Consider the following 22,902-nt stretch of genomic DNA (forward strand, 5'->3'; position numbering starts at 1 on the left):
TGCGTAAATGAAGTTAAATAACAGCCAGTGTTTGAATACAGATGTCAAAAAATAGAGAGAGACAAACAAAAAAACGTGGGTAGAGTCGAGAGAGAAGACATACACAAATACACATACCCCACCACACAGGGAGAGAATCTAGCAATCGCTCTCACTTCCACAAATAACGCCATAATTTCATTTTGAGATTGGTACTATATTGCTTTGCCTTATGAAATCTCAATAGATCCTAATCTTTCTATTTCTCTACCCTTTTAAACCAGTCAAACCACGCCTTACGATCTCTTTTCTACTGAAACACAACAGACCCTCTCTAATTTCTATTTACTTGTTTTGTTGTGTGTTTGTGTGTGTGTGTTACCCCCTAGAATCAATTAATTATGCCGTCATGTCGAAGAGGAGAAAAGCTGCTGAAAAAAAGAAGGGACAGAGCCCCACCACCAATAACAACCAACACCAGCTCTTCAACAACAACAACGATAACAGCAACCCTTTAGGTATATTTTTCTTTTCTTTGTTTTACTTTTTCACTTTTTTAAGTACTTACCCCATCACAACAATCTGGCACTCAATCATTTTAATCCACTTTTCTTTCTTATTTATCATTTGATTTGGGGGTATTGATTATTTTTCTGTTTATCTGGACACATCATTTACTTTTGTGTTCTTTTCTGGTGGGTTGATGGGTTTTGCTTTTCTTTGTTTGCCAGATGTCTTGATGAGTATGAATTAGTTTGTTTCGAAGTCTTTTGTCGATATATAATATTCTGTTTTCTATTTGGATACTGTTTGGGAAATTGGTTTAGGGAGTGTGTTTTGATTATTTATTGGGTGGTTTGTACTTGATTGACATTATTGTTATTGAATTGAATTGAATCAAAATGGTTCTAGGCAATAATGATCCCAAAGCCAAGATGAGAGGGAGAGCGATGGTGGTGAGGTTAATTCCCCTGCATCTCAGGAGCATCATGACCAGCCACATCCATTAAGAGAAATAGAGAATTGGAGAAGAGGGATCCGTCATCTGTTCGATCATTGGACTCTGAGAACAAGTCCATGGAGGAAGTTACTGGAGATGTTTGCATGCCGAGAAAGTCGAAATCCAAGATGATGATGCTATTAAAATGGAAAGGAATGGGATCTGAGGAGGCCTCGAGACCAATTATTGCATAAGCCAAAGGAGTCAATGATGGGAGCTCTAGCAGCAGTAGTAGTTCAGATGATGATGTCAGTGGTTGAGAAGAAACCGAGGAGCTGCCTACGGGTTCATTCAAGAAGCCTGTCCGTAATGGAGAGAATAAGCCAGTTGAGTCTCTTCCGGAAGAAGTGATCCAGGTTACTGAAGAGGCATCGTTTGAGGAGGCTGATAAGTCAGTTGTGGATGCAGTTAGTTCTGTTGATTCCGTTAAGCCTTTGGTATCTGTGACTGAGGAGGTGATTCCTGTTGCACAGAGTGATCCTGTTGAGAATTCTTTGGCTTCTGATGTGGTAGTAACTAGGTTGAAGGAAACTGAAGAATCAAAGAGAAGTGAGGACAAAGTTTTTCCCATATCAGAGGATAATGTTAAGGCACCTTCAACTATGGTGGGATCTATAGCAAATGTAAACGAGGTTAAGGTTTTACCCACATCGGATGCTCCAATTGCTGAAACTAGTAATGCTGCAGAAAATATAAGAGATTCCAAAATTCCTGACTCTTCTGAAAACCAGGTATTGTCCCTATCCTTTACTTGGTAGAAATCAATTCGTCATAAATTTGATGTTATGTGCACTGAAAAAATTGAATTGACATGCAGCCTCTCCTTGTTTCTGCTCCACGAGCGGCTGAAAGAACCTCCTGGATGGGTTGCTGTGGATTGCTTGATGTGCTAACGGGCTCTAGTAGATAAGTCGAGGTTGGAATATTTTTGAAGTTAAAAGTAATTTGTGATACCCTCTTTCAAATAACTCCGTTGGATAAAGTGTTAATGTTAAATTCATGGAAGGGATTGGGAATTTTTTATTTTTCCCTATATAATGGTATTGTTAGCTGCTACGGTTGAGTTTGGTTAAGTGCCTTAGATTGAAAGATGTTTTGATAAACTAGCTGTGGGCTTTGTTAATATTTTGCTGTCCTTTTATTTTAGGACAGTTAACTGTTGGGATGTATTTTTGAGTCATGTTAATAGCTAGTGGTATGGATTAGTCCGTTATCGTTGTGCTTGGTTGTGAAGTAATGTGTTTGTATTGACTGCATACCCTAAATATTGTTGTAAGCCTATTGGGCAAATAGATGGTTAATTTTGTGAAGAGCATTGTGGTTGGCTGTCAGCTCACCCCGTCTTGTTAATATGCGTGCAGGATGTTATGATATTAATCATCTTGATTGTTTTTCTTTGTTTTAAAGAAGTGCAGCTTTGTTCCTAAGAAATAGGATGAAAGGTCACCATTTGCATTTGCCAACTGCTCTGTAATGTAAACAATACGTATTGAATTTCTCAACTGTTGTTGCAAAATGTAAACCAGGAGATGTTTTGCTTGTCTCTCCTCTCTCAGATCTTGCTTCTCTACCAAATGTCTGATTACCAAGAAAACTTCAATGATCTGAGTTCTATCATTGCATTCTTTTCTCATGAGAGCTTGTTTGAATGTGGTATATGTTATCAGTGTGGTATCACCTTTCTTTGCTGGCACATCTGCAAAAGGCCACTATGCAACCGAGTTGATAATTTAGATTTTTGGAAAGTAGATTTGGCTAGGTGAGAAGGAAAGCAGATTTGGCTAGATGAGAATTTTTTAAATGAGGCTGCCTTATATGATTATTTTGTTCAAGTTGGTCTTGGTCATGTATATAAGAAATTTTTTACCTCCCATGTGAGTGCTAGTTGGTGGAAACTATTTGAATGAAGATGTGGTTGACGAGCACACTTCCTTGTTCTAGATCTTAATTGTGCCAAGACTTTTTCACTAGAGGAGTTGTCCATTTCTGGTTTCTTTATCAGAGTATTGGATAATTTTATCTTTCAGGCCTCTTGCATCCTTGGTTGCTTACCAGCCTTAGAATCTTTTTGTAGGTTTTCATTCTCAATGTTAATGGATGCTAATTGTGCAGAACGTTAAGTTCCCAGAATCCTGAAAAATAGAATTATCTCTGGGAAGCTGAAAAGTTTCTGTTGTTTTCTGACCTGTTTCTGTTATTTGGAGTTTCTTTGCCGAAATGTGGTTGTTTTATTTGAAACATAAACTTTCTACTCTGTTGCTCATAATGTGAAAATTTTAAAGTATTGGTTGAAGTTTTCATCAAATCTACTATTCAATTGAATAATATCTTACATCCTTATGGTTTTGTGATGATGCAGGGACAGAGCATGATGGGTTTTCAATGGACCAGAAGCATGTGAAAGATGGGAAGGATTTGGTTTATAGAGTTTGTGATATTTCAAATGAGAATCTTTTCAAGGTTTTTCTGAAGAATAATAGGGAAAGAGACCTAAGTGGACAACAATTATATGATTACCATAGTGATAGTATGAACATGGGTAGACAATCACTCAATGTCCCTAGCTTTTGCTACAGTTATTTTTAAATTTAATTTTGCAGTGCAGCGTTTTCCTGGGGTGTGTTGTATCTATTTCCTTTACCATTGGGTTCGGGCGGATTTATGACCTTCAAATTACAGATTTTACTATGAGACCAGTGCGTGCTTGAGCAACCCTTTAGGTATATTTTTCTTTTCTTTGTTTTACTTTTTCACTTTTTTAAGTACTTAGCCCCATCACGACAATCTGTCACTCAATCATTTTAGTCCACTTTTTCTTTCTTATTTTATCATTTGGATTTGTGGGTATTGATTATTTTTTCTTGTTTATCTGGACAGCATCATTTACTTTTGTGTTCTTTTCTGGTGGGTTGATGGGTTTTGCTTTTCTTTTGTTTGCCAGATAGTCTTGATGAGTATGAATTAAGTTTGTTTCGAAGTCTTTTGTCGATATATATAATATTCTGTTTTCTATTTGGATACTGTTTGGGAAATTGGTTTAGGGAGTGTGTTTTGATTATTTATTGGGTGGTTTGTAATTGATTGACATTATTGTTATTGAATTGAATTGAATCAAAATGGTTCTAGGCAATAATGATCCCAAAAGCCAAGATGAGAGGGAGAGCGATGGTGGTGAGGTTAATTCCCCTGCATCTCAGGAGCATCATGACCAGCCACATCCATTTAAAGAGAATATAGAAGAATTGGAGAAGAGGGATCCGTCATCTGTTCGATCATTTGACTCTGAGAACAAGTCCATGGAGGAAGTTACTGGAGATGTTGAACATGCCGAGAAAGTCGAAATCCAAGATGATGATGCTATTAAAATGGAAAGGGAATTGAGATCTGAGGAGGACTCGGAGAGCCAAATTATTGACATTAAGCCAAAGGAGTCAAATGATGGGAGCTCTAGCAGCAGTAGTAGTTCAGATGATGAGTCTCAAGTGGTTGAGAAGAAAACCGAGGAGGCTGCCTACGGTTCAGTTTCAGAAGCAATGTCACGTAATGGAGAGAATAAGCCAGTTGAGTCTGCCTATGGTTCAATTTCAGAAGCAATTTCACGTAATGGAGAGAATAAGCCAGTTGAGTCTCTTCCGGAAGAAGTGATCCAGGTTACTGAAGAGGCATCGTTTGAGGAGGCTGGTAAGTCAGTTGTGGATGCAGTTAGTTCTGTTGATTCCGTTAAGCCTCTGGTATCTGTGACTGAGGAGGTGATTCCTGTTGCACAGAGTGATCCTGTTGAGAATTCTTTGGCTTCTGATGTGGTAGAAACTAGGTTGAAGGAAATTGAAGAATCAAAGAGAAGTGAGGACAAAGTTTTTCCCATATCAGAGGATAATGTTAAGGCACCTTCAACTATGGTGGGATCTATAGCAAATGTAAACGAGGTTAAGGTTTTACCCACATCGGATGCTCCAATTGCTGAAACTAGTAATGCTGCAGAAAATATAAGAGATTCCAAAATTCCTGACTCTTCTGAAAACCAGGTATTGTCCCTATCCTTTACTTGGTAGAAATCAATTCGTCATAAATTTGATGTTATGTGCACTGAAAAAATTGAATTGACATGCAGCCTCTCCTTGTTTCTGCTCCACGAGCGGCTGAAAGAACCTCCTGGATGGGTTGCTGTGGATTGCTTGATGTGCTAACGGGCTCTAGTAGATAAGTCGAGGTTGGAATATTTTTGAAGTTAAAAGTAATTTGTGATACCCTCTTTCAAATAACTCCGTTGGATAAAGTGTTAATGTTAAATTCATGGAAGGGATTGGGAATTTTTTATTTTTCCCTATATAATGGTATTGTTAGCTGCTACGGTTGAGTTTGGTTAAGTGCCTTAGATTGAAAGATGTTTTGATAAACTAGCTGTGGGCTTTGTTAATATTTTGCTGTCCTTTTATTTTAGGACAGTTAACTGTTGGGATGTATTTTTGAGTCATGTTAATAGCTAGTGGTATGGATTAGTCCGTTATCGTTGTGCTTGGTTGTGAAGTAATGTGTTTGTATTGACTGCATACCCTAAATATTGTTGTAAGCCTATTGGGCAAATAGATGGTTAATTTTGTGAAGAGCATTGTGGTTGGCTGTCAGCTCACCCCGTCTTGTTAATATGCGTGCAGGATGTTATGATATTAATCATCTTGATTGTTTTTCTTTGTTTTAAAGAAGTGCAGCTTTGTTCCTAAGAAATAGGATGAAAGGTCACCATTTGCATTTGCCAACTGCTCTGTAATGTAAACAATACATATTGAATTTCTCACCTGTTGTTGCAAAATGTAAACCAGGAGATATTTTGCTTGTCTCTCCTCTCTCAGATCATTCTTCTCTACCAAATGTCTGATTCCCAAGAAAACTTCAATGATCTGAGTTCTATCATTGCATTCCTTTCTCGTGAGAGCTTGTTTGAATGTGGTATATGTTATCAGTGTTGTATCACCTTTCTCTGCTGGCACATCTGCAAAAGGCCACTATGCAACCGAGTTGATAATTTGGATTTTTGGAAAGTAGATTTGGCTAGATGAGAATTTTTTAAATGAGGCTGCCTTATATGATTATTTTGTTCAAGTTGGTCTTGTCGTGTATTTAAGAAATTTTTTACCTCCCATGTGAGTGCTAGTTGGTGGAAACTATTTGAATGAAGATGTGGTTGACGAGCATACTTCCTTGTTCTAGATCTTAATTGTGCCAAGACTTTTTCACTAGAGGAGTTATCCATTTCTGGTTTCTTTATCAGAGTATTGGATAATTTTATCTTTCAGGCCTCTTGCATCCTTGGTTGCTTACCAGCCTTAGAATCTTTTTGTAGGTTTTCATTCTCAATGTTAATGGATGCTAATTGTGCAGAACGTTAAGTTCCCAGAATCCTGAAAAATAGAATTATCTCTGGGAAGCTGAAAAGTTTCTGTTGTTTTCTGACCTGTTTCTGTTATTTGGAGTTTCTTTGCCGAAATGTGGTTGTTTTATTTGAAACATAAACTTTCTACTCTGTTGCTCATAATGTGAAAATTTTAAAGTATTGGTTGAAGTTTTCATCAAATCTACTATTCAATTGAATAATATCTTACATCCTTATGGTTTTGTGATGATGCAGGGACAGAGCATGATGGGTTTTCAATGGACCAGAAGCATGTGAAAGATGGGAAGGATTTGGTTTATAGAGTTTGTGATATTTCAAATGAGAATCTTTTCAAGGTTTTTCTGAAGAATAATAGGGAAAGAGACCTAAGTGGACAACAATTATATGATTACCATAGTGATAGTATGAACATGGGTAGACAATCACTCAATGTCCCTAGCTTTTGCTACAGTTATTTTTAAATTTAATTTTGCAGTGCAGCGTTTTCCTGGGGTGTGTTGTATCTATTTCCTTTACCATTGGGTTCGGGCGGATTTATGACCTTCAAATTACAGATTTTACTATGAGACCAGTGCGTGCTTAAGTTCTGTCGTGATGGAACAGTTTCATGGCATTGTTTGAATTTTTAGATGGATATTTGCTTCTTTAGAAAAATTTATGTTTTTCTTCCATAGTTAAATGATTTCTTGAAATGGTTACTGGGGGAAGGCTGACATTGTGCATGAATCTGAGTATAGACGTTTATGGCCGAAATGGTAGATTTGGCAGGCTACAATTGGTTGCAACTAATCTGCCTTCTTTGGATGGTTGATATCTGTGTAATTTTTATCATTTGAGCTATCTGCCAATTGCAGGCTTCCTATGAAGGGCAAAGTTATTCTTCAAAAAGTGTGTTAAGCTTGTTTGATAAACCTGCTATTAGTTGAGGGATTAAGTATAGTTTATTGTTTGTGATCCATATATGGTTCAAATTCTAAAGTTTCACAACAGTATAAAGTGGTGTTATACAGGCAAATGTTTACTTTATCTGTATTACTTTTAAGCATAAAAGAACCTTGCAGTGATGAAAAGCCAAGAGACAACAGAATAAGTTGCTTTATTGAGGTTTGAGCAAACATGTCATTTTGAAGAAACAATATAAACACGGCCAATGAAATCATTTTTCCTTTATTAGTTCATACAGTTTCTGTCATATTACATACTAACCACACCCACAATCAGCCAATACCTTGGCAGTACACAGGGGAAAACAAATTTTAGCAAAATAAAGATTGAAGGCACAAGATATTTCCATCAAAGGACTTGAATTTATTATGATCTCCTCATTGGTGCAACAGTATGAATGGCTGCTATGTACAGGAGTTGTGTAACCGTGAGGATGATTAAAAATGCCTCCAGTGTTCTCTGCAAACACAAAAATAACCTATGCTCAGTATTTCATTCAAAAGCCAGTCTTTGCTTATTAACCCAGAAAAGTGCAGTAAATTGGATTCGTTAATCTTACCAACTTGGCATTTCTGATGCGGAGATCAATCTCTTTGCAAGCAAAGCTGCATTCATATTAGAAGGTTAAAAGTTTAGTATCCAAAAAGAAGCATATTTTCTGGTTATATTTATGCATCAACAAGCAGTTTTCATTGTAGGTAAGAAAGTAATAAATTTAAAATCAAACAAATGCGCCTACCCCATGGCGAGGAGTGTAAGAGACCAGGCAATGGTAGCAGCTGTGACTGCAGATGGCAAGCTATCGGCGTTCCAGTTACGAATATGGTTAACACCAGCAATTACTGATGCAGCACCAACAACTCCAGCTATCAAAGCATATGTCACAAAAAATCCCGTAGCAGCGTTGCCCATCGGAAAGTAGATAGGCGAGAAATGTGCAGGAAGATCAAGTCCTGGGCCTGCAAGTTTCACACATGTACAGCATACTTAGACTGATAGAAATGTCAAATGGGGTCATAAAGTTTTTATTTTAGCTTACCAATGACAAAGCCATGTTCGATGGCGCGATTCATAGCCCAACCACCGATGCCTAAAACTATAACATACATGCAGAAGTTAAGAACCAAAAGCAATGATGCAACTGGTTTCAATTGAGTGTTGGCCATTTCTGAAAAGTTGTTTTGAAAGAAGATGAAAGAATTAGGGGACTTTGAGGAATGATTAGAGCAAGTACAATTTCTACATGTGTTTCTTGAAGGAGACGAAGGTTTATAAATGCAATTACATTGAGGGTTTTGGTTCTTTTCTTGCTAAGGCTGCTGGTTCCAAAGGCTTCTACCATCTATGTGGGGCTGTAAAGAGCATTCTTCATGTTCAAGGCAAGCCAACCAAAACCCAGATTCGTGGTTTACATTTTCGATTTCATATTCCTTTTCTTTTACTACATTTTTGGATCCAAAATATGAAATTATTCGACTCTTTTCCAAGTATTAATGTTTTCTAGATACGGAGGAAAGTGATATTCTCTGCCAATTTGAGTTTACTATTATTATTATTATTTTCTTTTGGTAGGGGGGGGCGAGAGGGGGGTATTCGAACTCGGTTGTACACACCTTATACAACAAGTGCTTATAATATTTGAAATTTTAAGTAATTACGTGTTTGATTAAAGACTTAAGTGACTGATAAGTAGTTACATGTTTGGTAAAATGTGGTTTATAAGTACATTTTATATAAAATGACAAAATGGTACTACATTAAATAAAGGTATACTATGAAATTTTAAATTAAATAAGGATAATATGGTAATATAATTGGTCAAACTAGCTTATAAGCAGAGTGCTTATAAGCAAAAAAAAAAAAAAAAAAAAAAAAAAAAAAAAAAAAATTGGCTTATAAACTCAACTTATAAGCTCAAAAAAGTTATAAACAAAGAGATTAACTTAATTTTAGAGCTTATAAGTTTAGACAAACACTCATTTACATGGACCCATTTACTATTATTATTATTTTTTATTTTTTATTTTTTTGTATTCGAGGTGTTCGGGCTTGGTTGTACACATCTTAACTAATCTTCGGAGTTCATTGAATATCTTATAAACTCAAAGGACCATGTAAGTTACAATGTCATTGTGATAGATGGTCCTAAGAAGAACTTAAGGAAAAAAGTAAACCTTCTTGACGACCAGACCAATCCTTTAGGGTTTGGACCCATTTATTTGATCTTATTGTTTAGTTGAAAGTTAGGTTTTATAGTATTTTATAGTAGAACTATTACTATATGATTGTGTGGGCAATAAAATTTAGCATTTATATGTACAAGTGAAGGGGTGAGCACGGGTAGCGGGTAGAACCGGAACCGAAACCGAAACCGACCCGGAATCGAAACCGGAACCTACCCGAAATCGACACTGTGCGGTTCGATTCCGGTTCCGATTCTTGTGTGTGGAGGAATCAGAACCGGAACCTGGAAAAAGAATCTAAAAAGGGTCACCTGTTTGGAACCTGTAACGAGTACCTGGTTTGGAACCGATTTTGGAATCTGTTTGGAACCTGTTTTGGAACCTGGACTGCAATGAAATATTTGTGAAATGTGAATAATGGGAGGTTTCTATTATTTTACATATAAAAAAATTTAAAATAGAAAAAATTAAATTTTTAGAATAACCTAATTAAATAAATATACTAATACAATTATACTTATTACATATAAATTACACCATATTAAAAACTTTAATATATTATAATATATTAATATTAAAGTTTTCATTAATTAAGTTAATAATTGGAATTATGATCCAATTAAAAGTGTTTTAAATTTTTAATGTTATTAAAAGAACTATTTTTTAATAAAATGGTATATTTGATTGAATAATAATATATTTAGTTATTTATTTCAATTATTTAATTGATTTATAGTATAATTAATTATAGCATTACATTAATTGATTACTACTTAATTAATTAACTTATAAGTTATAACATTTAGTATATTACTTAATTAAATAATTAGAAATTTAATTAATTAAGCATTACATTATAAATTTATAATATAATTACTTAATCAATTATAACATTTCATTATAAACATTAGTACAAACTTAATTAAATGATTAGAAATTTAATTAATTATAATATTACATTAAAGATTTATATTATGATTACTTAATTCCCTATACCATTACATTATAGTATAATTACATAATTAATTATAACATTACTGTATTAGTGCATTACATAATTAAATGGTTACTTCATTGATTATGACATTATATTATGTTGATGCAGGATTTTGCACCAACGAAACGCACGTGCGAAATGTTGCAGGGGACCCCGAAATCACACGTGAAAGTAATGGATGAGAGATAGTAAATGCAATGGAGACAGTTTTTAAAGTGGTTCGGATGCTAAGATAGCAAGTCCTACGTCCACTGATGCTTATATTGATGATAGGGGTCAGGTCGCTATTAGTTGACTGACTTTATAATGATATTACAAGGTATCAACTGCTGAGAAAAGAGAGAGTAATTAATTAAGTGAAAAAATGTGCGAATCCCCTTAATGAGAGATGAATTCCTAATTTATAGTCAGATGCCTTGAGGCAATCATCACTAAATCTGCGAGTTGGTGGGATTATCCATGCAAATCCTTCTTTATGTCACATTGCCCACCTTCCAGAGTGATTTGTGCGATTTAGAGTAGGGATTGGACACGTGGGAGCACCACAGCCTCCTAACAAGCCTGACGCGCGCCCACTATCCTGACAGACGCAGACGATGGCTGTTCCAATGATCTGACTTTTGCAGGCTAAAGGGTCCTGACGTCAGCCCTTATATCTTTAGGCATAACAGAAGCCCCCTAGTTTTTAAGGTTTGAGGATTGAACCTTGGAAACTACAGGTCGTGCCACGGTTAAATGATTTTTGAAAACTTTAATCTGTTCGAAAGTAGGTCGGAGCGGCATTTGCACGAGCGCGACCTCGCATGCTCAAGGACGAGCAACCTGGTTTCGTCTGACGTCACCTGTTTATTCTGGTAACAGGAAGGCATTCAATGAAGCCATCCCTTCGCTGACAGGTGTACCCCTTGCGTGGTGAATGCCAGCCAATCACATTTAATGTCTTGCATGCTAAAACAGTGCGCTTTATCCGGACATTAAATGCAATATGCGTTGGAACGGTGCACCTTTCTAGAGCATTAAATGAAGATTTGAGACGCAATTAATGCTCTGAGAGAGATATGGCCATCGTTTAAGCTTTTCAACTGGAAAGGTGAAAGTTTGACTTCATCCAGTCATATCGCTCACCCTTCCTCGCTGATAAGTGACACGTGGCTAAGATCAACAGTAAGAAACCTTTACCGCTCGAGTGTTGTTTCAATTCCAGGAAATCCAAACGCTAATCCACGCGCTATAAAAACCACAAATCGTTCTCAGGCAATGTTATCAAAGCCTTTTTCACAGAGAACGAAAGATTTTCGCAGGCCAAGAACCTTTGTCTTCTAGACTTGCATTTTTTCGGCATATGAAGCAGACACCATCGTCGTACTCCGAGAGGTAAGAGTTTCTTGCCATCATCTCATTTTTTCCATGATTTAATGGCGTCGGTCTTCTGGTAACCCATCAGAGACTAGTCGTCTGCGTCGGGTTTGAGCCGCGAATGGCGGCTCAAACCATATTGCTAGGGTTTTTATTTAGGATTTAAGGGAGTTTATTTCCTCCCATGTCATCGTACAATATAGTGTACAGAGACCAAATAATCCCTCTGCTTGTCGCTTTTGCAGACTGGCAAAATGGACCCCTCAGATACCAGACCTGAGCAGGGAACCAGCTCGTCCCCGCATGGTGCTCCTAGCATCCCTCTTGAGGTTTTCTCGGTACTCACCGAGGAAGAACTTGAGAGGGTAATAAGCCAATTCGGCATCGAAGTGGACGTATTCCACGACCTGACGCACTCGTCGCGATACCCATCAAAAGGCTTGGCCACGATCTCCGAGGAGATTATCAATGGTGGAGGACTTATCCCCCTGCACCCTTTCATCAGGTTGTTTTTGAACCACTTTGGGGTCGCACCGATGCAACTGACCCCGAACGCGTATGTCATTGCTGTTGTAATGTACATCGCATGTCGGGAAAACAGACTGGGTGAACTGACAGCCTTGGAGCTCGGCTGCTCGTATAATCTGAAGAAGAGCAAGGACAAGGATTCGTATTGCTTGTCCAGGTGACCTACCATTGCCGACGGGATACACAGTTATCCCAGCAATGCGGGGGCCTACGAAACGAAGTTTTTCTTCTTTCGTTACAATGTAAGTTTCCTTAATTGATTCTTTTCTTGGTCGTGGAACTGAATACCTTCACTAACCTCGCCTTGCATGCGGCAACAACCATGCCACCGAAGGAACCAGAGCAACCTCGTCGAAGGCCCATCAACTTTCCTCGAACGAAGAAAGCTAAGGCGGCCGAAGCTGCACGAACAGTCCCCCAGGCTGAAGGCACAACCCCGAGCCAGCCTACGCGACCTTCCGGGATGCCCCAGCCACAACCGACAAAGGACGCACCAACGCGAACCACGAAGGTCGCCCAGCCGTCGCCTGCTCGGCCAAGGATGAAAACCATGGCTCAGCGGAAAAAGAGGAAGCAGATTCAGGCTAAGAAATCGGGGACTGAATCTGAAGGCGAGCAGCCAAAAAGGTCACAACCGGACGCGAGCAAGTCGGGCAAGGCGCTTATGGACGACACGACTGCTACTGAGGCCATGAAGAAGGGTCCATCAGTATTGGACTTGCTGGGGAACCTATCGAAGTACCTGCAGCTGGTGGTGTATGCCCTGCTGGAATGCGGACTTTCGGAATCTTTTGAGTAGTTCGTAAGTTCCAGCGACATGGACCTAATGTCCACATCGATCCAGCATATAAGCAAGGTGAGCGAACTGTCCTCGGCGAGGACTTAACTTCTTTTGATTATCTAACTCTTTCTTCTTTTGTTCGTAGGCTCTTCTTTCCATGAGAATGTCCATGGAAAAGACACAACTAGGAGTTGCGAAGGGAGGTGCTACCCTAAAGGAAGAGAATGCAGTACTTAAGCGAAACTTAGAAGCTGCTGAAGCAGAGAGAAACCTGTCTCTTGAATCGGTGAACAGTTATTTGAATGAAAGAAACGCGGCTCTCTCGAATCAGCGAACAGTTATTTGAATGAAAGAAACACGGCTCTTCGCACGGTGGATTTCCAGAAAGCGCAGCTCGAGAAACAGGGAGAAGAGATAAAGGAGCTACAAAGGACCATAGCCAGACTCTCCAGACAGGCCGAGGAGAACGACCAGGAGCTGAAAGTGACCTCCTTGCAGACCATAGCCAGACTCTCCAGACAGGCCGAGGAGAACGACCAGGAGCTGAAAGCGACCAGAAAAAGGAGAGAGAGGCCTCTGAGAAGCTAAGGCAGGCTCTTGAAGTTGAACTTCAGGAGAGTCAAGGGAAAGTTGCTTCCTTGACAGAGGAGGTTGAGGACAAGGCTGCCGAATGGGCAATCGACTCTATTTATGCCTTGCGACCAAAGAATCCTCTTCTAGACATGTCTGACCTCCCGACAGACTAGCAGGAAACACTCATGTCCATGGCACGGGAGGATGATGAAGCGGTGACCTTCTGACCAGAAGGTTCGGGACACGCAGCAGACAAACCTTCAGCTGACCAACCCTAGGATGAGGAGGTCAGCCCCGTAAGGGCTGGATTAGGTCTTGTAATCATGCCTTCTTTCCTGCTGTACTCCATAGCAATGAAATACATTTTTGCCTTTACAATTTTCTGTTCGCTTTATCATACATGAGTTCTTTCCGATCGTTTACATTCATTGAGTCAAAGATAACATAACTTATTCGCACGAAATGGATTATACATAGAGATCATAACATGCCTTTACAATTTTCTGTTCAGCATTCCAGGCCCGAGGTACCTTGGAACAGTTTAGCCTTTTGAGATGATAAGTCCCCGATCTAATTACTTTATCAATGCAGTACGGATCTTCCCAGTTCGGTCCTAAAACTCCAGCACTTGGTTCTCTGGTTCCGAGGAGAACTTCTTTTAACATCAGGTCGCCGACCTAGAAGTCTCTTCGCTTAACCCTTGAATCGAAGAACTTCTTCATGCGCTGCTGATAAGCTGCTATCCTTAGCGAAGCCTTGCTACGATGTTCTTCAATAAGGTCCAGGCTCGCCCTTATGAGTGCTTCGTTATCGGTCTCCTTGTACAAGTCTCTCCGAAACGAACCAGTTCCTATCTCGACGGGAATCATTGCTTCACACCCGTATGCCAGCGAAAAGGGTGTTTCCGAGGTGGAGGTCCTTGGAGTTATTTGGTATACCCATAGGACTTCGGGGAGGTCGTCGGCCCAATTCCCTTTAGCTGCGCCAAGCTTTGCCTTCAGAGTGTGCTTGATGGTTTTGTTGACAGCTTCAACTTGGCCATTTTCTTGCGGTCTTGCCACAGAGGCGAATTTCTTATGGATGTCTAGCTCGTCACAAAATTATTTGAATTCCTCATTGTCGAACTGTTTTCCATTATCTGAAATGAGGGTATGAGGAATTCCAAAACGGCACACAATATTCCTGAAAACGAAGTCCTTCAGCTTTCTGGTCATGATCGCGGCTAGCGATTCGACTTCTACCCACTTGGTGAAGTAATCTACCGCGACCACGACATATTTGACTCCCCCTTTTCCAACTGGAAAGGGGCTAATGAGATTGATCCCCCACATGGAAAAAGGCCAGGGGCTAGTCATAGTTATCAGTTCGTGGGAGGGAGCTCGCGGTATGCTTGCGAACCGCTGACATTTATTGCATCTCTTGACAAAGTCGTAAGCGTCGTCTTGAATTCGAGGCCAATAGTACCCTTGATGAACAACTTTGTTTGCAAGAGATCGCGCGGCGGTGTGATTACCGCAGATCCCTTCATGAATTTCCCTCATAATGTAGTCCGCTTCTTCGCTGGTTACACATCGAAGGAGAGGGGCACTAAATCCTCTCCTATACAGCTGGTCCCCGATGAGGGTATAGCGAGCGGATCTTGTTCGCAGGACCCTTGCCTCGACCTTATCGTCCAGCAAGATCCCATTCTTGAGGTACAGAAAAATGGGAGTCATTCAGGAATCAGAATGAGTCGCATTCACGGCCTGTTTGTTCGGGCTGATACCTGGGGTTTCGACGAGCCGAACAGGAATGCTATCTGGTGCCTCTGAGTCCAACGACGAGGCTATCCTTTCCAGGGGGTCCACCACAGAGTTGTTGTCTCTGAGAATCTGAGTGATTTTAAAATGTTTGAACAGCTCGAGTGCGGCCTTGGCTTCTCTCAGATAACGGACCATGTTCTCTTCCTTGGCTTGATATTCCCCCAAAATTTGGTTGACGACCAGCATGGAATCGTTGTACACACTGATCGCGGTTACGCCCATTTCTCTGGCCAACCGTAACCCGGCGAGCAGAGCTTCATACTCAGCCTCGTTGTTGGTCGCTTTAAATCCGAACAGAAGAATGCCATGAATGTGAGCCCCTTCGGGGCTCAAAAGAAGGAGACCGACACCGGCCCTTTTTTTGTTCGATGATTCGTCGACGTAGAGGCTCCAGGTCGACAGGTTCTGAATATCTTCCTGAATGGCTTCACCAGGCTGTTGCTTGCTCAGAAGATAAGAAAATTCTGAGATAAAGTCAGTAACTGCCTGCCCTTTATAATCGATCTCGGCTTATACTTAAGATCGAACTGACTTAATTCCATGGCCCATTTAAGTAATTTACCCAATGCTTCTGGCTTTTGAAGGACTTGTCTAAGTAGGTAATTAGTCATCACATGGATAGTATGGGCGTGGAAGTAAGGTCGCAGCTTTCTAGAGGCGATCAGCAGGGCATAGGCTAATCGCTCCATTTTTGGATACCGCATCTCGTCATCCGTCAGGCGCTTGCTCGTATAATACACTGGCCACTGCGCCTTTTCCTCTTCCCGAATCAAAGCTGCGCTGGCCGTGAACTGAGAAACGGACAGGTACAGAAGTAGGATTTCTTGTGGAAAAGGCTTGGACAGGAGAGGTGGTTTCCCGAGGTGTTCTTTTATGCTTTGGAACGCCTGTTCGCACTCGAGTGTCCACTCGAACTTCTTGTTGGCCTTTAAGACATTGAAGAATGACAAGCAGTGATCTGTTAATCTTGATATGAAGCGACTAAGTGCCGCTATTCACCCGCTAAGGCACATGACCTGCTTTTTGCTGGTCGGGCTCTCCATGTCGAGCAGAGCTTGAATCTTCTTGGGGTTTATTTCTATCCCCCGCTGGTTAACCATGTACCCCAGGAACTTTCCTGATGATACTCCGAATAAACACTTGAGAGGATTAAGTTTCATCTTATACAGCCGGAGGATGTTAAACATCTCAGCGAGATGCGCAATGTGCTCTGAGGTGACCTGGGATTTGACTAGCATGTCGTCCACATAAACCTCCATTGTTCTCCCAATCTGGTCAGAGAACATTCGGTTAACCAATCATTGGTAGGTTGCATCAACGTTCTTGAGGCCGAAAGACTTAACTTTGTAACAATACAGCCCCCTGTCTGTAATGAGGGACGTATGCTCCTCATCCGGCCCATACATCGGAATTTGATTGTATCCCAAGTATGCATCCATAAAACTAAGCAACTCGTGCCCCGAGGTGGCATCAACGAGCTGGTCAATTCTTGGCAGGGGGAAGCTATCTTTAGGGCAGGCCTTATTGAGGTCGCTAAAGTCGACGTAGGTTAGCCACTTGCCATTTGGCTTCTTTACCAGGACTGGGTTGGCAACCCAGGTCAGGTAGAGTGCTTCTCGGATGGACCCATTTCGGAGGAGGTTATCCACTTCTAATTTTAAGGCGGCATACCGCTCCGGATCCATTACTCTTCTTTTCTGGTGGACTGGCTTGGCTTCACCGTCGATGTTTAACGCATGGCAAATGATGTCCGGGCTGATCCCGACCATATCTACATGCGACCAGGCAAACACATCGATGTTTTCGATCAAGAAGCTTATCAGCTCGGGCGCGACCTGGGGGTTGAGACAGCTTCCAATTCTTAACACCCGGCTCGGCTCTTTTGGATCAACCGAAACCTTGGACAGATCCTCAACCGGACCGCTGGGAGAGATCTCCTAGATTCGAGGATCTATATTATCCTCTGCTGGGACAAGCTGTGGTTCGAACCGGCTGATCGTCATAGCCTAGTGGGGCATACATCGCGAAATGCCCTTTCCTTTACACGCCATCTGCACTGCTTTTATGTAGCAGTCGCGAGATGCGCTTTGCGATCCGCTCACTTCCCCTATCCCTGTTGGAGTTGGGAGCTTCATCTTGAGATAATATATGGAAGTGACTGCCTTGAAGCTTCTCAACAAAGGTCGCCCCAAGATTCCATTGAAGGTCGATGGGCAATCCACGACCAAGAATTCAGTAACCCTAGTCACCTCGTCGTAGTCACTGAGCGTGACTGGAGCTGGATCGTTCCTTTGGGGATCAGGTGGTCCCCTGTAAAGCCATAAAAAGGGATCGAAGCGGGCTTCAGGTCGGCCTCGTCCATGTTCATTCTTTCAAAAGTGGTCTGGAACAGGATGTTCACAGTGCTTCCGTTGTCCACGAGCATTCTGCGGACATTATGGCACCCTATTAAGGGCGTGATCACAAGGGCATCGTCGTGAGAATGATGCAAACGAGCTGCCTCCTTCTCATAGAAGGCAATCGGCTCCTCCTTTCGAGCCTTTTGTGGTCGCTGCGATGTGCTCATCACCCTGATCGGGTCGTGATGGGTTTCGCGAGCATACCTTTCCTGTGCGTCTCGTGTATTTCCTACAAGGTGTGGTCCTCCAAAGATTATGTTAACACTGCTATACCCACGGCGATCACGACGCTTTCTTCCTTGTTCCTCTTGGTTCTTCTCTTTTGCAGGAGCAGAGTCATCAATATACTCCTTGAAGTGCCCTTTCTTGATGAGTTCTTCGATCGCTTGCTTTAGAGCTCGGCATTCATCTGTGTGATGCCCGTTGTTCCGATGGAAGCGACAGTATTTTTTATTATTTCTGGCTGTCGCGAGAGTTTTCATGGGCTCTGGCTCACCGAGCAGACTGGCCTCCTCAGATTTATCAAGAATGGTCGATATAGACACATTCAGTGGAGTACAATGAGTCCTGTCGCGGTCGCGACGAGGAACAGGAGCATAGGATTTCTTGTGCTCGTAGCGGGGTTTCTTCCCTTTTCGCTGATCGTCAGCGTCCTCTCTGCGATCAGCTCTTCTACTTTCCCCGCGACCAGAAATATTGCTTGATACGCCGGGGTTACGACGGCATAGTACCGCCAACGAATTTTCTATTCGGAGTTATTTCTCCGCAAGGTTGTAGAATCCTATGAGGGAGACATCGTCCTCAGCTTGTAATTCCTTCCACAGGTCGGTTTGCAGGTGAACCCCGGCTATAATGAGAGTCCAAACAGACTCTTCGGGAGTATGAGCCATTTTGTTGAGTTCCTTGGGGAAACGGTCAATGTAAGACTGGAGGGATTCATCCCTTTCTTGCCTTATGTTGCTAAGGTAGCTCAAAGGCATTGAAAACTTCCGATTCGCTTGAAAATGCCTGAGGAACGTCGTGCTCATCTGAGGCCACGAACTGACCGACCCTGCTGGGAGCGACCTGAACCATCGTTTGGCATGGGAGGTCAATGTTACTGCTAGACAACAGCATTTTGCCAAGTCTGAGACCTGGTGAAGCTCCATCAGGTCGTTAAATTCATACAGATGATCCTGCGGATCGGAGTTTCCATCAAACGCCCGCATGTCGGGCATCCTGAATCCTGGCGGGAGTGCAGCGGCTAACACCTCGAGAGAGAAGGGGGACGCAGGTGCGACCTGTCCCTGCTCATTTTGCTGGGCCTTTAGCCTGTCTAGAGCTTGCTGTAGCTCTTCAATTTGCGACAGCGGAGCCACTTGGTGGTTGCTTTCACCCACGCGAGTTCGATTCTTGCGGTTACGATTGAGGAATGTCCAGAGGTAGGGCTCTTCTTCGCCTCGGTTGGCGGTTCCAGCCACTCACGACACATGCTGACTAGAGGAGTGCGATGGCGATGAGAGGTGCGGGGTATTCTCACAACCTTTGCGGTGGTAAGAACCCCACCGCGAAGTGTGGGACCCTCTCGCACGGTGGCGACCAAGATTAGCTTGCTGACGGTGATAAGAATCAACCCGTCCAGCACTTTTATGGGTATGTACCTGCGATGTGGTGTGGGACAGCTCAGGCTGCGTCTTTTCACCGAGTCTCAGCGAGACTGGTATTCTGCTTGGGACGCGGTTGGTGTTTGCTGGCCCTTTGGAGCCCGTGGGCTTGCTTTTTGCCACTTGCTTACCCTTTCGCCTTCGCGCTGCAACGCTCGTGGCATGGGCTATTTCCCTTTGCCGCGCTTTTGAGTGACCTGCAGGCGTTTTTGGCGGTTGTACCGCCACAGCTGACTTGGATGGCGTGCCTTGGTCCAAATGGTCTAACCTTTGGTTGACTGTCTGGAGAGTATTATCAAACCTCTCCAGGTAGCTTCTTATAGCGGGGTCAAGCTGTGAGCTTGACGGGATATCTCCTACAGTATTCTGTGGGGCTAAAGGTTTTTTGGAAGAGGTATCCCCCTGAACTTGGGGGGACCCCTGAGTGTCCTGGTTGGTTTGCTCATGTTCTGGTTGGCAAGCCATTCGTTGCTGTAGAACCGGTAAGTTGGAGACTCTCCTGATGAAGGATGAACACTAAATCAAGCCCCTCCTTCTAATGCCAAACTGTTGATGCGGGATTTTGCACCAACGAAACGTATGTGCGAAATGTTGCAAGGGACCCTGAAATCACACGTGAAAGTAATGGATGAGAGATAGTAAATGCAATGGAGACAGTTTTTAAAGTGGTTCGGATGCTAAGGTAGCAAGTCCTACGTCCACTGATGCTTATATTGATGATAGGGGTTCGGTCGCTATTAGCTGACTGACTTTATAATGATATTACAAGGTATCAACTGCTGAGAAAAGAGAGGGTAATTAATTAAGTGAAAAAATGTGCGAATCCCCTTAATGAGAGATGAATTCCTAATTTATAGTCAGATGCTTTAAGGCAATCATCACTAAATCTGCGAGTTAGTGGGATTATCCGTGCAAATCCTTCTTTATGTCACATTGCCCACCTTCCAGAGTGATTTGCGCGATTTAGAGCAGGGATTGGACACGTGGGAGCACCACAGCCTCCTGACTAGCCTGACGCGCGCCCACTATCCTGATAGACGCAGACGATGGCTGTTCCAATTATCTAACTTTTGCAGGCTAAAAGGTCTTGACGTCAGCCCTTATATCTTTAGGCATAACATATTATAAATATTAGTAATTACTAATTTACTACATAAACAATAACAATTTAGCATAATACTTAATTAAATTATTATAAATTTAATTAATTACAATATTACATTATAAATTTATAGTACGATTACGTAATTAATTGTAACATTACATTATAATTAATATTTCATTATAATATTATTAGTTGATTACATAATTAATTATAACATTACATAATTAGATAATTATTTAATTGATTATGACATTATATTATAAACATTAATTATAACATTACATTATAAACAAATTATTACTTAATTAAATGATTAGAAATTTAATTAATTAAATATTACATTGTAGTTAAATAATTACTTAATTAAATTATAACATTATTACATTATATTATATTATAATCACTTAATTAATTATAGTATTACATAGTTAAATAATTACTTAATTAGTTATAAATTTATAACATTACATTATAAACATTAGTAATTTACTACATTATTATTTATTATATTACTTAATTAAATGATTAAAAATTTAATTAATTATAATATTACATTAAAGATCTATAATCTGATTACTTAATTCACTATAACATTATATGATAGTATGATTACATAATTAATTATAACATTACATAATTAAATAATTACTTAATTGATTATGAGTTATGATATTATATTATAAACATTAGTAATTACTAATTTACTACATAAACATTAGTACAATACTTAATTAAATGATTAGAAATTTAATTAATTATAACATTACCTTATAAACATTACATTATAAACATTAATTAAGCATTACATTATAGTTAAATAATTACTCAATTAAATTATAACATTATTATATTACATTATATTATGATCACTTACTTAATTGTAACATTACATAGTTAAATGATTACATAATTAGTTATGAATTTATAACATTATATTATAAACATAAGTAATTTACTATATTATTACATTACTTAATTAAACGATTAAAAATTTAATTAATTATAACATTACCTTATATATTTATAATATGATTACTTAATTAATTATAATATTCCATTATAAACGTTAGTATATTAATTAAATAATTAGAAATTTAATTAATTATAATATTAAATTATAGATTTATAGTATGATTATTTAATTCATTATAACATATTAACATTATATTATACTATTATAATATGATCATATAATTAATATAATATTACATAATTAAAATATTAAATGATTACTTAATTGATTATGACATTATATTATAAACATTAGTAATTTATTAATTTACACAATACTTAATTAAATGATTAGAATTTTACTAATTATAATATTACATTATAAATTTATAGTATGATTACTTAATTAATTATAACATTCTATTATAAACAATATTACAATATTTAACTAAATGATTAACAATTTAATTAATTATAATATTATATTATAATTAAATAGTATATTACTTAATTAATTATAACATTATAATTTACATTGTAGTATGATCACTTAATTAATTATAACATTACATAAATAAATGATTACTTAATTAATTATGACATTATATTATAAACATTAAACATAAATAATTAATTAAATTATTAGAAATTTAATTGATTATAACATTACATTATTGTTAAATAACTATTTAAATAATTATAAGTATTTATAACATTACATTATAGTATGATCACTTAATTAATTATAACATTACATTATAATTTAATAATTATAATGTAATATTTGAATGATTTTGGTGAATTTATTTGATGTGAATTGTGATGAATAATTGTTTGTATTTTGGTTTTGATTGATGAATTTTATGTGAATTTTGATGAATTGATTGAATTCAAGTGTTGCCCAGAGATTATAGGTTATGAGTACATTGGACACAAATGAATGAATAATCAAAATTTGTTAGGGGTGTATTTGTAAACTTTTAAAGTATTTTTTGTCATTTTTTAAACTAATAGGGTGGTAATTGATTTTTCACAGGGTACCCAGGAAAAGAACCGGAACCTGCATTTTAGGTTCCGGTTTCTTGAATTGAAGAACCTGCACTGTGTGGTTCCAATTTCGGTTCCTTTTTTTGGGAACTTGCACTATGCGGTTCCGGTTTCGATTCCCCTGGAAAGTATAGGGTACCCGGAACCGCTCACCCCTAGGACTCAGTACAACACTGCAATATAATATGGTAGTAACTATTGACTATAATTTCAATGAATTT

At 39.4% G+C, this 22,902-nt stretch overlaps 2 protein-coding genes across 2 annotated transcripts; one reads left to right on the plus strand and one right to left on the minus strand.

The window, feature by feature from the left end:
• Positions 1 to 388: 388 nt before the first annotated feature.
• Positions 389 to 6,857, plus strand: LOC116144769 (general transcriptional corepressor trfA-like). Its single transcript, XM_031430201.1, has 4 exons — positions 389 to 497; positions 4,106 to 5,004; positions 5,091 to 5,189; positions 6,606 to 6,857. The coding sequence occupies exons 1-3, from the start codon at positions 389 to 391 to the stop codon at positions 5,181 to 5,183; spliced, it is 1,101 nt and encodes a 366-aa protein (XP_031286061.1). The 3' UTR covers positions 5,184 to 5,189; positions 6,606 to 6,857.
• Positions 6,858 to 7,457: 600 nt separating this feature from the next.
• Positions 7,458 to 8,741, minus strand: LOC116144749 (membrane protein PM19L-like). Its single transcript, XM_031430181.1, has 4 exons — positions 8,356 to 8,741; positions 8,056 to 8,275; positions 7,876 to 7,921; positions 7,458 to 7,775 (listed from the first exon to the last, which is right to left on the minus strand). Exons 1-4 carry the CDS (start codon positions 8,480 to 8,482, stop codon positions 7,683 to 7,685), a joined length of 486 nt encoding a protein of 161 aa, XP_031286041.1. The 5' UTR covers positions 8,483 to 8,741; the 3' UTR covers positions 7,458 to 7,682.
• Between the last annotated feature and the right edge of the window lie 14,161 nt (positions 8,742 to 22,902).

The sequence above is a fragment of the Pistacia vera genome, unplaced genomic scaffold (assembly GCF_008641045.1).
Source record: "Pistacia vera cultivar Batoury unplaced genomic scaffold, PisVer_v2 Contig455, whole genome shotgun sequence".
NCBI lineage: Eukaryota > Viridiplantae > Streptophyta > Magnoliopsida > Sapindales > Anacardiaceae > Pistacia > Pistacia vera.

What these genes read in the sequence shown, in the direction of transcription:
- LOC116144749 (XM_031430181.1), bottom strand. Translation starts at nt 8,482, where the DNA reads ATGGCCAACACTCAATTGAAACCAGTTGCATCATTGCTTTTGGTTCTT. An exon ending in CGAACATGGCTTTGTCATTG is followed by an intron (nt 8,276 to 8,355) that starts GTAAGCTAAAAT and finishes TGAAACTTGCAG; the next exon opens with GCCCAGGACTTGATCTTCCT. An exon ending in GCATCAGAAATGCCAAGTTG is followed by an intron (nt 7,776 to 7,875) that starts GTAAGATTAACG and finishes TTGTGTTTGCAG; the next exon opens with AGAACACTGGAGGCATTTTT.
- LOC116144769 (XM_031430201.1), top strand. Translation starts at nt 389, where the DNA reads ATGTCGAAGAGGAGAAAAGCTGCTGAAAAAAAGAAGGGACAGAGCCCC. An exon ending in CGATAACAGCAACCCTTTAG is followed by an intron (nt 498 to 4,105) that starts GTATATTTTTCT and finishes AAATGGTTCTAG; the next exon opens with GCAATAATGATCCCAAAAGC. An exon ending in CTGACTCTTCTGAAAACCAG is followed by an intron (nt 5,005 to 5,090) that starts GTATTGTCCCTA and finishes ATTGACATGCAG; the next exon opens with CCTCTCCTTGTTTCTGCTCC.